The 13,991-nt window shown below is 42.4% G+C and overlaps 1 protein-coding gene across 1 annotated transcript; it reads right to left on the bottom strand.

The window, feature by feature from the left end:
• Positions 1-608: 608 nt before the first annotated feature.
• DRG1 (developmentally regulated GTP binding protein 1) lies at positions 609-6,174 on the bottom strand. Its single transcript, XM_074159424.1, has 9 exons — positions 6,019-6,174; positions 5,722-5,845; positions 4,883-5,058; positions 4,386-4,455; positions 3,688-3,857; positions 2,809-2,939; positions 2,442-2,609; positions 1,748-1,870; positions 609-1,259 (listed from the first exon to the last, which is right to left on the bottom strand). Exons 1-9 carry the CDS (start codon positions 6,058-6,060, stop codon positions 1,160-1,162), a joined length of 1,104 nt encoding a protein of 367 aa, XP_074015525.1. The 5' UTR covers positions 6,061-6,174; the 3' UTR covers positions 609-1,159.
• Between the last annotated feature and the right edge of the window lie 7,817 nt (positions 6,175-13,991).

The raw sequence follows: 13,991 nt of genomic DNA on the forward strand, positions 1-13,991 counted from the left end.
TGTGTGCCAGAATAACTGCCATTGCAGCTGATAATGTAACAGCAGTAGCCTTAGTAATTTAAGGTTGTTTGTGGACAGCCATGGTTAAGTGTAAGGAACGAGATACCAGTGTACTAGGAGAGCTCACGAAACTAACCAGCTCTGAAGAAAGCTTTGACCCTGCCCCTTCCAGTTGAGGCTGATCACCCCAGCCCAGCTGCAGTAGTTCAGCTCCTTTACATGGGAATCTTCTGAGCTTAGAAAAACTGAGGGGAAGATACTTAGAGTAGAATCGAGGTTTGAATGCTTTCTCACCAGGCTGAGCAGTAACCGCTGCTGCAAGGATTTAGCGCTGGAATGGGTGCCTGAAATCACTGTACTTCTCTTTTTAGGTGTAATAACATGAGAGGGAGCATTTTTGACACATCTAACTAAATGCCTCTACTTCCTTTTTCTAGGACAGCAGATGAATTTGATAAGCTTTTAGCTCATGTTAGAGCTCCAACTTTATTAATTTCTTTAGAAAGCAATAGAACCACTGCTTTAGAGCAGCCTGCTTCTCTTGTGCAACTTATTTGACTTGAGCAGGAAATTCTTTTAAGAAAACTTAAAAGCTTGCAGTCACTGACACAGTAGAACACAAGCATCTAGTTTACTTCTACTTGTATAAACAACTGAAAAAGTGACTGCTCATGAGCAGAACTCACCATCTTTTCCACAACGGCAGGACTATTAATAGCCTTGAAGTATTCAAACAAGAACATTTCAGATTAAGGCAGCCAGAGCTGGAACTCTGTGTCCTCTAGCGCTGCTTCATAACATACAGTTTTTCAGCCTCTGCTTTTCATGTTTTATTCTCATTGAGAACAAAATTCCTGATGCGTGAACTTTTTTCCAATTTGGAAAGGCAGGTACATGCAGCAGAAAATCACCCCAAGCATCAAAGCATCCTTGTAAGATTTTGCCTTTGTGAAAGTCACTTAACATGAGTTTTTCATCTGTAAGTTCTGTGAGAACAGGACACTGCACTACAAGCTGGCCAGAAACATCAGTTTTGCCACACAGTAAGGTACAACCATAAAAACCCAACACCCGTTTGCTATAGGTTTGATAGAAATGACCTGTTCTTTGCCACTAACGACAAATTTCAGGCACAGTAGCAAACCGTGTGAGAACAACTTTATTTCTTCACAATCTGAATAACATCCTCATCTTCAAGGGTATGGTCTTTACCAACTTTTTGAGGGTTGTGTTTAACAGATGAACCCCAGACCAGTGCACTGAAAGGAGAAGAAAAATCAAATTTAAAAGGCTTACAAGTACAGTATGCAAACAGCAGAACACCAGCTATTTCTGTCACAAAGCTAATACAGAGAGCAATGCTTAAGAGCTATTTTTATTCTCCTGCAAGTACCTGGATGAGTGGTCTGTGTGAACCAGAGTACAAGCAGATCAAAACAAAGCATGAAATCATTCAAAATACTTGCGTATATGGGACAATAGCCTGTAGTGCTGCATCTAGTGCTACTTTCATAAATACAGAAAAATGTTTTCCCCACAGAGGAAATTTATCCAGGAAAGAGCATAGGAACATCAAATATAGTAATGTAAGTATTACGTTGAATTGTCATAGTGAGATCTATTCCACTCAACATCAGAAAAACTCAAATCCTCTTTTCCCTTCTAGTTTACAAGAGAATGAAAGAATATACCAGGAGGCAGATTACTTTTTATTCTCTATAAATTATTCTATTACAGTAACACTTACTACTTAAAGTCTTTGATGAGATTTTTGTGGATCTTCATGCAAAAATCCTCCACGGTGGTCTTGCAGTAAGGTAGTACCACAGGGGAGGTGTAGTCTGGGAGCTGCCCTTTAGGTTTGGTGTAGCTGTAACGCAGATGGAACAGTCAGTCAATACCAAAACCTCATCTCTTTCAACCCATCGTGAAGTTTCATAGGTCATTCACACTGTCTTCCTAGGTGTTGTGCCAAGTCCCACTGTTTCAGTGGTGACGACAGATACTCTGTAAATTGGCTAGTGTTCTTAAGATGAAAATGCACCTGGGTAGCCAATGGCTGCAGCAGGTTCTCCCTCGTAACTGGAAAGGTTTATCACTTCTGAGCTTTCTATAGTTGCTTAAAAGAAGATGAAACAGGAATAATTGATGGAAAAGAATGTCTACGGTATTATGGTTCCCACTTGTGGTATTTTTTTCCTGTGAAAAAAACTGACAAAGTCTATAGCCCAGATACCTAGACATGCTAAATCCCTTTTTACAATGCATTTTATATTGTCACAAAAAGACAGATGCAAGTTTAAAGGACTACAACTACTGTACTCTGAGTATTAGTACATTCATTCATAAATTCATCCAAAGAAATGCATTAGTAGTATGAAGTCAACCCATAATTTACAGTAAAAATATCTGAAAGGCTAGATGAAGAACTTGGGACTCACATTCGTACTAGCTTCAAGTAGTCCCAAATTTTCTCCAGCAGATCATCAAAGTTCCAGCGATGATGAGCAGATATTGGTACACAGTGGGGTACTTTGTAAATAATATCTAGTTCCTCAATGGAAATCTGGTCAATTTTATTTAGGACGTAAATGCATGGGATGTAAACCCTGCAAAGAAAAGGAAATACCATTACAATACACTGCTACTTCGAAAAAGCTTCATTTTTTAAAAGGACAGTAAAGTGCTAAACAGCACTTGTTGACACCACATTGCTATCTTGGCTTCTGTGGGAAGCAAACCTCAGAGAGGATTCTTCTCTTTGGAATATAAATCGTGAGTCTGCCAAAACCAGGGTCCCAGCAGTACCTGTTCCCTTCAACAACGTCAATTAGGTCATCAGCAGTGGCGTCGCTGCGCAGCGTGACATCAGCATTGTGAATTTTATATTCTGCTAAGATGCTCTTCACTGTTTCAGTATCCAGCTCGCTCTGAGGACACTGAACATAGACAGTATTAATGAATGAGTTTACAGTCAAATCAAGAATTACAATTAATAATGCTATCACCTAGCAATGGCTGCATATAGGTTACTAAAAATAATAGCTGCCTTGTTAAGTTATTGAACTTGGCTATGATTCTACCATAGCCTCAGGAGAGGGGGAAAGAAGATTTAAATGATGACTGCTTTATTTATAATAATGCCCCACGGATAGCTGCAATTAGACATTTCAGAACTAATGTTTCCTGTCACTCTGGGGCCAGTTGCAATACAAACCCACATATCTCCAGTTCAGCGCCCAGACAATGACATGTTAGGTCTCTAGATTCCAGAGCAGAGTTCTGATTTTTGGTATCTCTGGCTATTTCTACATTTTTAGAGATTCAGTTGTAAATGGAAAATGAGGAGTAGTCCAGGTTGCAAGGCCTGGAACTCTGAGCTCTGTTCTCCAGAAGTATGCTGTAGTCACGAGCGAGAGGCAGCTTTTGCACACTCTCCTCTGGGCCTTGGAACTTTTAATTGTTGAAAAGCGACCAAGCCTCTGATTCGGGGGTGAGGAGGTGGTCAGCCTCCTAGGACAGGTATGCGTGGCCTCCAAGAAAAGTAACTGACTACAGCACAGCACAGCAGTTCAGCTTCTGAAGAAGTAATAGCACAGGAATGGTCCCAGGCATACCATTCAGTGCAAATGCCTCTTTCTTCAAGCAATTTTTTTTTGTTTTGGTTAAAGAAAACTTCCAACTTACTGTGGCTGTAAGGTTAATGCCTCCTTTATCCTTTTTCTTAAAACCGATATTGGGGGGCTTACTATTCAGACGAATTCCAAATCCCTCCAGTTCATTCTCAATGATTTTCTTGTGACCAAGGGGTTTCAGCACATCCAGAACAATAAGAATGAGATTGCAGGTTCGAGCAACTAAGAATCAGAAAAAGAAAGCGACACAAAATATGGCTCAGTGGGCTGATGACAATATTAAACCCCTGAAGGCCAGTACACTACTTATTTTTAAATCCCAGTATAAGACTGAAGTTTATGGTGCTGGCCCAGCATCACTGACAGACAGATCCTTACGTGTTATAAGAATCACAGAGGATGAAAAAATCTTCCTTCCTGCCTACATTCAGACCCCAGAATGATGGCAATAAGCTAGGTAAAGAAATGAAGACAGCAGCCTTGTTTAATATGGGATCACACCTGCCTTCAAAATTGCTAATATACTTTCAATGCAGTGTTAACACAGAGCACAAACGCAGCAAATGCATAAAGCTGGAACTGAAAACAGAACGGAACAAAAACAGCTCCTGCTTCACAGCAGGCAGCTCGATTCCAGCATACAATTCAGCTTTTTAAAAACATCAGAAACGGTGATTCAGCCCTTCATTCTCATAAGCTGTACTAACTGAATCAGTGATGGGACGCTGCCTCCATCTCCAATACACTCACCTGCAATGACTTGCCGTCCTCTGCCTTTACCATCCTTGGCGCCTTCAATAATTCCTGGGAGATCAAGTAGCTATTTGTTCAGAGGAAGGAAAGAAACTCATGAGAAAAATATTTTTCATTATGGTGAAAATCAATCCTACTTTTACCTTTCTCCAAAACCAGCTGACTCTACTGCAAATCTGAATAGAATATGGCAGAACTGTTTCCCCTTTGATTCTTATATATTGTATTATCCCATGTGCCCTAATGGTAAAATGGAACAGATCAGCTCACAGAGAATATGAGAACTACAACAGGAACTTCCCAGAGCAAAGTAAAAAGCAGGGTAAAATGAGTACCTCATGGAAACATTTCCAATGTGTTCTCAAGGACTTCTACATGTCACTTCTAATGTGCTATTATCAGGCTAGATCATTCAGCTGTAACACCATTACATCTATATATATATATATATACATACATACCATCTTATCCACACAGGCACAAAAAGATCTCACCTGGATTTTTGCTCCTTTGTATCTAATGACTCCAGGCACGGTAGTCAGTGTAGTGAATTCATACGCTGCCACTTCAGAGTATACACCAGCAAGATTACTTAGAAGAGTAGATTTCCCCACTGATGGAAAACCCACAAACCCAATTCGGGCATCACCTGTCTTTGCAACATCAAAGCCTGCAAATAAGAAGCAAAAATATTAATTCAAAGATGGTCATTTTCTATCTTCTAAGGTTCTGGACAGCAGTCTCCCTATTAGTTTTAACATTGCCTGAGTGAAAGCCAGGTAAGCTTCCCTACAAAGAGTATGAAACTGAGAGTTCACAATCTATATTGCCTTGCACCACTTTGTATAACACTCCACGGCATGTACCTGTCAATAAAGTGTAGGCTGCAAGGCTTCCCAGTGGGCTATACTTGCCTTGAGTGTAGGTGGAGCACTCCCCTTACGCACTGCAGCTTACACAATTCACATCTTTATACATAAAAATAGGTGCCTGCTGCAAGATGCTTCTTCATGTAAAACCCCTAAGACTTCTGCAAATACAAGACTGTATTAGCCAAAACACAGAAGTCCTTTCATTTTCGACTCAAAAAGGGCTCCAATCCAAAGCGCAAAGAAGTGCCACAAACCACGGCTAAGGTCCTGTACCGGGAAGGACAAGAGGGAGAGAAGAAGGTTGTCCCGATTTATTCGGCAGAGTCTGACACGATTCAAGCGGACAAGAGCCACCAACATTAGACCGATTTCCGTCACACGCCCCGCACTTCAGCAGCGAGAGGCGGCCACTTATGCAGAGGTCGCCGCGGCGGCCGGAGCCTTCCCGCAGAAAAACGCACCTTCTCCAGGGCCGCCGCCGCCGCCTCCCTTGGGGGTGATGAGCTCTCGGCGTAGCTTGGCCAAGCGGGCCTTCAGCAGCCCCAGGTGGTGCGCCGTGGCCTTGTTCTTCTGCGTCCGGGCCATCTGCAAGAGCACGGAACCGAGGACTCATCACCGGGAGAGGCTTTGCCGGGCTGTAGCGCCCCTCGGCTCCTGCCCGGTGCCTCACGATCCCAACGGCGCCGCAGGGCCCTGTCACTCCCTCACGGAGCGGCACCGCGGCCCGCCCCCGACCAGAGAGAAGGCCGACGCGTTACCTCAGCCTCGATCTCCGCGATCTTGGCCAGCGTGCCGCTCATCTTGGCGGCAGGTCTCGGTCTCGGTGTTGGTGTCGGCCTCTGTCTCAGCTGCGGGCCCGGTCTCGGCCCCGACCCCGGCCCTCAGCCACCACAGCAGCTCCCCGCCTCAGGCGCGGCCCGGCAGCGCGCAGGCGCACGGCGACCTCTCGCGAGAGCGAGGCCAACGCTCGCGAGAAGCAGCGGGCGCGCGCCTCAGCGGCAGGCGGGAAAGGGCCCGTGGCGCGCGCGCGCCCGCCCGCCCGCCCCGGGTTGGAGGCGCCGCAGCGCCCCCTGGGGGGCCGCCGCCGCTGCCGCTGCTCTCGCGCCGCCTCACGGCGGTGGGCGCCGGTGTGAGGGGCAGGGCGCGGCGGGCTGCGGCACCGGGGACAGCGAGGGGGAGAGGGCGAGAGTGCGTGTATGAGAGGGCGAGGCTGAGGCGGCTGTGGGGCTGTAGGAACCGGCATAAGGCGGGAGCGCGAGAGGGCTGATGAGAGGCTGGGGGAGGGGGGCGGGGTGGAGGATAACGGCCGTTGTGGGGCTGAGGTGGTTGTTTCTGAGGGAGGCCCCGTCGGCCGTGAGGGGAGGCCCTGGCGTTGTGGTGCTGGGACCGAGTGTGGCAGGCGGCGTGAGGCTGAGGTTGTGTGAGAGAAAAGGTGGGAGAGAGGCTGTGGCGGTTGCGAGGGAAAAGGGCTGTGTGCTGAGGCAGGGTGGCTCGCAGACGGGCGAGCCGGGCTACCCGCCCAGCCCTGGTACCCGCCGCCCGTGAGGGGAGGCGGCCTCTACCTTTCCCGGTGGCTAGACTGGACCTGGCGCTTCAGCACAGGCGGAGACCTGCCTCCGCCCTGGTCTCCCGTGCAGTCCACTTGCAGTACTGCTCATCACCAGGTGTGTAGATGTGCATATGTGTTCCACAGCCCGGCTGGGTCGGGTAGAGCTGCTACACCGCTCGTAGGAGAGCCTGATGCATTATAAAGCCAGGACTTCCATACTGAGGCTTTCTCACAGCTCCTTTCAGGCCATACCACTTTGCCCCAGGGACTTGTGTAACTGTCCGTCGAATGCCGGCTAATTAAATAGACAAAGGATTTTTTTTTTTAAAAGGCCCCTTCAAACTTTAAAGACCCGAGTATCTCCAGCTTTTGACAGTATCACAAGAAGCCAAACAGTTGGATTTGGAACAAAAAGTATTTTCATGATGTAAGGAATTGCATTTTTATAAGGTTTCAGGATTTTAGAGTCTCCAAGTTTGTTTTCCTGTCATATTTTGCCTGAATTGGAATAATTTATATAAACCATTTTCTCCCTATTCCTTTTCCAGAAAGGCTTTTCTGTCTCAATTTATTACAAAGTCTGGTTTTATATGACATATCTAAATGTAAAATTTAACATGTTTTTTAAACAAAAATATACTCTCCTGGGCCTATACTGTAGAAGTGTTTATAATGATGCTAGCAGAACCACCTGCCATGTCTTCAGACAGAATTCTGAGTACTGTAGGATTGACAAAATTTAATAATTTTTATAATAGAATTGTTACAGACCATGAAGTCTTCTTTAATTCACAGTAAAAAGAAAAAAGAAAAGGAGAGTGCTAGTGCAGTGGAAACCACACTGCTATTTGCTATTTCTTTCTGCCTCTGCATATCCCCTTGTCTCGTCTTACTCAAAAAAGCAGCATTTAATGTCATAAACTCTTTATAGTAGAAACTGTCATTAATATAAGCTCATACAGAGCATACTAAAATAGAATCTCAAATAAAATGGGATTACTATTCCTGGTAATGTTAGCTCAGCTAAGCTAGGGTAAATATAAATGCACCTACCACTGTTTATTTGTTTGTGGTTTTCTAATTATTCCTTGTGCACAATATCTGTTTCTAACATAGGACATAGCAGATTTGGTCCTGATATAAATGTGCTCCTACTTAATTCAGATGGAATCAGACTTGTTTATACCTCAGCTGAATTCAGCTATAGAATCAGTGCACATTTGTGGACTATTAGTGGTAGGAAAACCACTGAGGGAAAAAAAAAAACAAATTCTGAATGGTCAATCAGGGTTTAAGACCACCTTTATTTTTTCAGGAGGTAATGGCTAACTGCAGAATTTGTTGCTAGCAATAGTTGTTCTTACAAACTCACACCAAATCCCATATATTGAATATAACTAAAAATTATTTTTCCAAGTGTGGGCTGAATGAACAAAGAAGTCAATAAAATATATGGTATGAAAATTGAGGTACTGGGTGGGGGTTTTTTCCTAATTTAGGTAGTCATAGTCTTCTTAAAGCACAACTACTCTGAAATCTTTTTTTTTTCCAGAAAGTTACTCCAGCAAAGATCCTATAAGGAATTTAGACACCCAAAAAATTCTTAAGTGTTGAGTATTGTCCTTAATGACCTGAGGAGAGTAAGAGTTCAATTAATAACGATAATTTGTCTGATTATTTTTTTCCTAGCCAAATTAACACTTCCTAATTGGTTAGAATATTTAAAGTAGTTTATAACAGCACCCTCTTTTACACTTCAGAAAGGCTTGTTCAATAGCGATTGGTTCCAGGTTGTGAATAGGGTGTCATTACTTTTATTTACTGTGATGACTGTTGTGAATTTTTTAGTAGAAAGGTGGATGCAGCACTTGGGAGAATAGGCTGGTTGTTACTATGGGAAGTTAGGTGTGACAACTGGAAAAGTGACTGAAAGGTGGGTAATTGGGAATGGATAAATTATGTCCTCTGAGGACAGCAGTCAAAGCTAGAAAATGGAGATAAAATGATAAAAGTTTATTTAGGAAAACAAAAAAAAAAGTCAGAGAAGGGAAAAATGAAGGAAAATATTAATATAAAATTAGATATAATGTCAAAAGAGGAAAAAGCTCCCAATGGAACCTGAGAGAAAATGAAAGGAGATGCAAGAGACTGAGATTGAATCAAAGGTTAATTGAGGTTTACAGTGGGCGCTGATGGAGTATGTGAATTGCCATTTTGTTTTTTAACTATAGATGTATGTTTTTTGAATTGAGATAATTCCATTTAGGAAATCTAGGTGAAGTGCAAGAGAGGGCATATTTCCAAAGGCTGTGTATTGCACAACAGTTGCAGAGTCAATCTCTCAGGTGGCCAACTGCCTACTATGTCAGACAACACCAAACAAAGATTCAAATATGGAGTAAAAAAGCCCAAGTGATCAAGTAGTCGTATGAATTACTAACTGATAAATTGAAAGTATATAACATAAGCACTTTTCTAATAAAATTTTTAATAAGGTAAGGAAAGCAATATACTACAGGGTATTTAGAAAATGCAGGAAGACTGCACCTGAAATAAAGGCTGTCTCATCAAACAATTAAGAAACATGACACAGTATGGAATCAGTGATGGGGAAAAAACAGGAGTTTGTGTTTCATCAAGCTACAATAACAGGAATGTGACTGAAATGGCACATACCTCATTATCAAGATCTGAATGACGGAGGGCTATAGCAAATACAGGTTTCAGAAATTCATATTCTACACACTCCAGTCCTGCTGACTCATTGATTTTGAGCAAGTCATTTCCTTTACTTGTGCCTCAGTTTTATTTTTGCACAACAGGAATGTGCAGTTGCTGCAGGATGATTGAAACTTTCATGTTTCCATAGCACTGCCCTGCGAGTATGATAATTGTAGATCACTTCAATAGAAGAGCTGAGTAGTTAATACACTTAGTGTGTTTTCTGTCAAACTACCAATGTTAAATATGCTGCTTCATTGTGGGCCAGATTCTGAAATTATTTCAAAAGCCGCTATTATTTTAGCTTGAATTAGAGTTTTACTTACGTGAGATGCAAACTAAGTATATTGAGAAGAGGCTTGGGATAACCATGTGAAATTTATCATTGTAAAATACATGGTAAAAACTGTGAGTATGAAATTAATCATGATAACTTGTGTAGTGTATGCTTCATTGACATCACATAAAGACCCTTCTTAAAAATAAGCAGTGCGTGCTTGCTTATTTAGGTATTCTTTAATTATTTTTTTATTATTTTCCTCCTTTTTATTCTAATAAATAACTTCAATGGCTTGTGGATGTCGAGTCAATTCACAGTGCACTGAGAAGGTCATTTTAGCTTAAGAGCCACTCTGGCAGTACATCACTTGTGGTTTTGGTAATTCACTTTCTGACAGAAGCTGTAGAATATACTGGCAAACAGCAGCGCTAATGCCTCGTGTGTTTGCTGACTTGCTGGGGACTACATTTCTAGCTTAGCAGTGGGGATTTCTGCAGGATTTAAAAAGTGGGAGGAAATTAAATCATGATTGCAGGTGAAAGAAGGGTCATATCCCCTTAAAAATCATCAGCAGCCCAGTGAAAAATAATCTGTATCGAATTATAACTTCAACCTGAGTACTTATCATTTTAAGAAATATGGAACCAACCTGCCAGAGTTCCCTCATGAAAGGAGGGTGACTGCAAGTTAAGGCATACAGAGAATCCATTCATTTTAAGGTGATTTTTCTGATATTTTTTTGTTTTGCAATTTTTACTATTTTGCAAATTTACCTCCCCCACACACACACACACCCGATTTGTACTTTGTTTTGAAAACTGGCTGCTAATTAACCTTATTATCGTACTTCAGGGAAGAACTGCTCATGCTGAGAGGAGACAAACCTTTTTAAGGTGGTTGTAAGGAGCTGACTAAGGGCCAACCTCGTACCCGTTTGGAGGAAAGAGATTTGAGAGCCTGCTATCAAAAGGTAAGATTTTTGAGATCCGTAGTACTGAGTCTTCAATGGAACCATAATACTGATCGCCTGAGGTGATGTGACTCTGGAAGCTGACGAAATTCACAACCTAATTGACACTAGAGGCAATAGAAAGAAAGTTGTGCTATCTTTTGAATGTTTTAAGAAATACAGATGTATCTATTCTTAGTTGTCTTCCTGGATTAATTTTTTTATGCCAGTTTTCCTGGTATTTATGGAGAAGCTGTCTTTCTCTGGACAGCACAGTAGTTTACCTATTAATCTGTAAATACCAAACATTCACTACTTGCATTGCATGTTTAAGATTGTATTGTAATGTATGTTTTACATGAGAAAGTTGTCTGTCAGGATTGCTTAGCTGGGCGAGGATGCCTAATTCATGAGGAGTCGATTAGATGGAATCCCAGGTTCTATTCCCATTTTGACCAGATCCTTAACGTGGCAATCTTGTTTTGAATGGCTAAGGTTGCTTTGGTTCCAGGCAGTCTAGAATAAGTTAAACTGGGCAGAGTGAAGAAATGAGGGAAACAAAAGGGAGATTAAGTATCAAAGGTTGGCTTCCAAGACTGTCTTAGATTAGTTTAACAACAAAAAGTTCTGTAGTTTAGCATCAGCTCCGCAGACTTTGTCGTGGGCTGCAGTGCAACAGATGGACTACAGAGCACGTGAGTGCAGTGAGGAGAGTGATGAAAAAGAAGAAAAGCAAGCAGTGCAGTTTTCCCTTTTTAAAATAACTCTTTCTGCATACATTTTGGAGCATCATATACCTCCCTATTAGCAGTTGCTGTCATTTTTGTGGGAATGCTAGGTATTTTTAAACAAGAGAACTGTTTGTCTGCTTTTAGAGGAGAAAGCTGACAAATCACTAACCCATGTCTGGATTACAGAGGAAACTGTGCTATCTCCAAGTCTGAGAATCCTTGCTGCTGGGTTAGCATTCTCATAGGATGATTCCCAATAAAAAATTGAGCAAGCTTTAAAAACTGAATTTAAGTAATAATCAACCTAACAAGTAATGAATGCTGAATTAATTGCTTGTTAGATTGGTCGCAGTTAATTAAAATTCCAGTGAAAGCTCAGAAAAACTGACAGCTACTCACTGAAATGGCAAGTGTGCCATGAAATGCGCAATGTTATGTATTTCTGCGGAACAGGCTGAGAAAGGAAATGGTTCATGTGACTGAATTAGCTGGCACAAGTGCTGTGTAGAAATGTTTCTGCTTAATATAATAATCTGTGTGAAATAGTGACTAACTAACCTTCCTAAAGAGTGTAATAGTGGAGACTATACTCCACTGAAAAATGTCAGTAACCTCAAGACCTGCACAGATGCACGAGTTGAGAATGTTTGACAAATAGGTATGATTCGAGTATAATTAACATATACCCATATTTAAAAATAGATTTGACTGTAACACAGTCTTTTGTTACCTCCTATCATTTGCAGACCAATTTAAGGTCTGCACTTCTGAGTAAGGCCAGTAGCAATTGATCTGCAGTGAAGTGAGCAATGTACAGTGTACAGTCCCAAATGGTACACACATGTTCAGAGCAAAAGAGGATTTTTAATACTATTGAAATACCAATCAAAGTGCTTCAGCAGGGATCAGACAGCTGCAAAACATTTAGGGACAGCTCAGGAATTCCCATGAGCAGAAGTGAGACAGGAAATAGTGAGAAACTGAATAAAGTAGCTGAGGAAAATGCCTTTATTTAAAAAAGAGTTAATTCAAAAGAAGTTCAGCAGATCCCAGTGCAGAAGATGTCAGAGAAAATAAATTAGGAATCATCTGAAAAGGGAAGGAAATTCTGTATGCCAAAAAGGTAAATTTTTAAATTCAAATTTAAAATTATTTTTCACATCATCCGGAACTTTGTGTTCAAGACAGTAACTACCTAGTTGTGATGATAAATGAGTTCAAAGGTAATCATACCTGTACATTTCCATAGTTAAGTATGGGGAAATGACATTTAGTCATCACATTCAATTTAGGGAACTTCACCTTCCAAGTCTGTTTGTACTGAATGATGAGCCAAATTCTGTCTTGGTATGGCACAAACTGCGTATTTGCAAATAGAAGAAATTTGGCTACATTGTAACAAACACTAGTTGAATGACTACTTCGATAGTCTGGTATTCTGGGACAGGGCAAGTTTGGGACCAGAAAAAGTTAGGAGAAGCGGTCCTTTAAGTGTTCTGGTGAAGCCTCAAGGTGGGGGAGGCCAGCCCAGCAAGGGTGAAAGGACTAAAAGGAGAGATCCAGCCTTCACCATGTGAGAGCGCGAAGGGGCTGAGGCAAATGGATTTGTTGGTCTCCTTGTGATTTCCTTGGGATGCAACATGCTGGCGGTCATCTTTAACGAGCACCCAGCGAGCACTCAGAATGGGAGCTCCCGGCACGCTGATCTGGCGTCCTCATGGCAAGTGTGAGTGGGTCACTTGCCATGAAGCAGCCATGCTTTGGGGTGAATACTTAGCATTTACCTAAACGAGCAGGCAGGGTGTGTTGGATGGTGCTTTTTAAAACAGGAGGGCTGGAAGCTGAAACCAGAACATTCCATGGCAACTGGAGAAAGTTCTGAGGAAAGTGCAGTGAGAGCAGCAGGACCCCCCCTCCCCCTGCCTAGAGGAGAGACAAAGAACAGGCAAGGAGGGAACTGAAATAGGAAGCAGAAACCATGTCAGGAGCCTGGGGAGTAAAAGAAAGCAAATTAATAAACCACTGGGGGGAAAGGCGCACAACTGACCAAAGCCACTAGGAAAGATAAGCAGATTCCAGATTCTTTAACTGCTCTGTGTGTGTGTGTGTGTGTGTGTGTGTGCGCGCGCAGCCTGGCCAGTGTGCTTAAATGTAATCCTTCTCCTCACTGTGGCAAGTACCACTCCTGTGTCTGCGGCACACAGACAGACTTACAGAACGTGAGCACTGTATTATCTATATAATACGCTGTATTTGAGCTGGGTTCGTCAGCGTTGCTACCACTCACAACCTCAGATTTCTAAAAATATATGTTCATATCAGGGTGTGTGCATACATAAGCTACCGGTAATACTCTGCCTGCAGTGTAGACAAACAGTTCCTCTCAAAAGCAGGAGGAATCTGGCGTACAGGCTGAGGGCACTGCGTGGCCTTAAGTGTTAATGTAACATTGCATTTTGGAAGTTGGAAGCTCGGTGCGCTCGTTTGCACATCAGTACCCA

Source organism: Numenius arquata, chromosome 16 (genome assembly GCF_964106895.1).
Source record: "Numenius arquata chromosome 16, bNumArq3.hap1.1, whole genome shotgun sequence".
NCBI classification, from domain to species: domain Eukaryota; kingdom Metazoa; phylum Chordata; class Aves; order Charadriiformes; family Scolopacidae; genus Numenius; species Numenius arquata.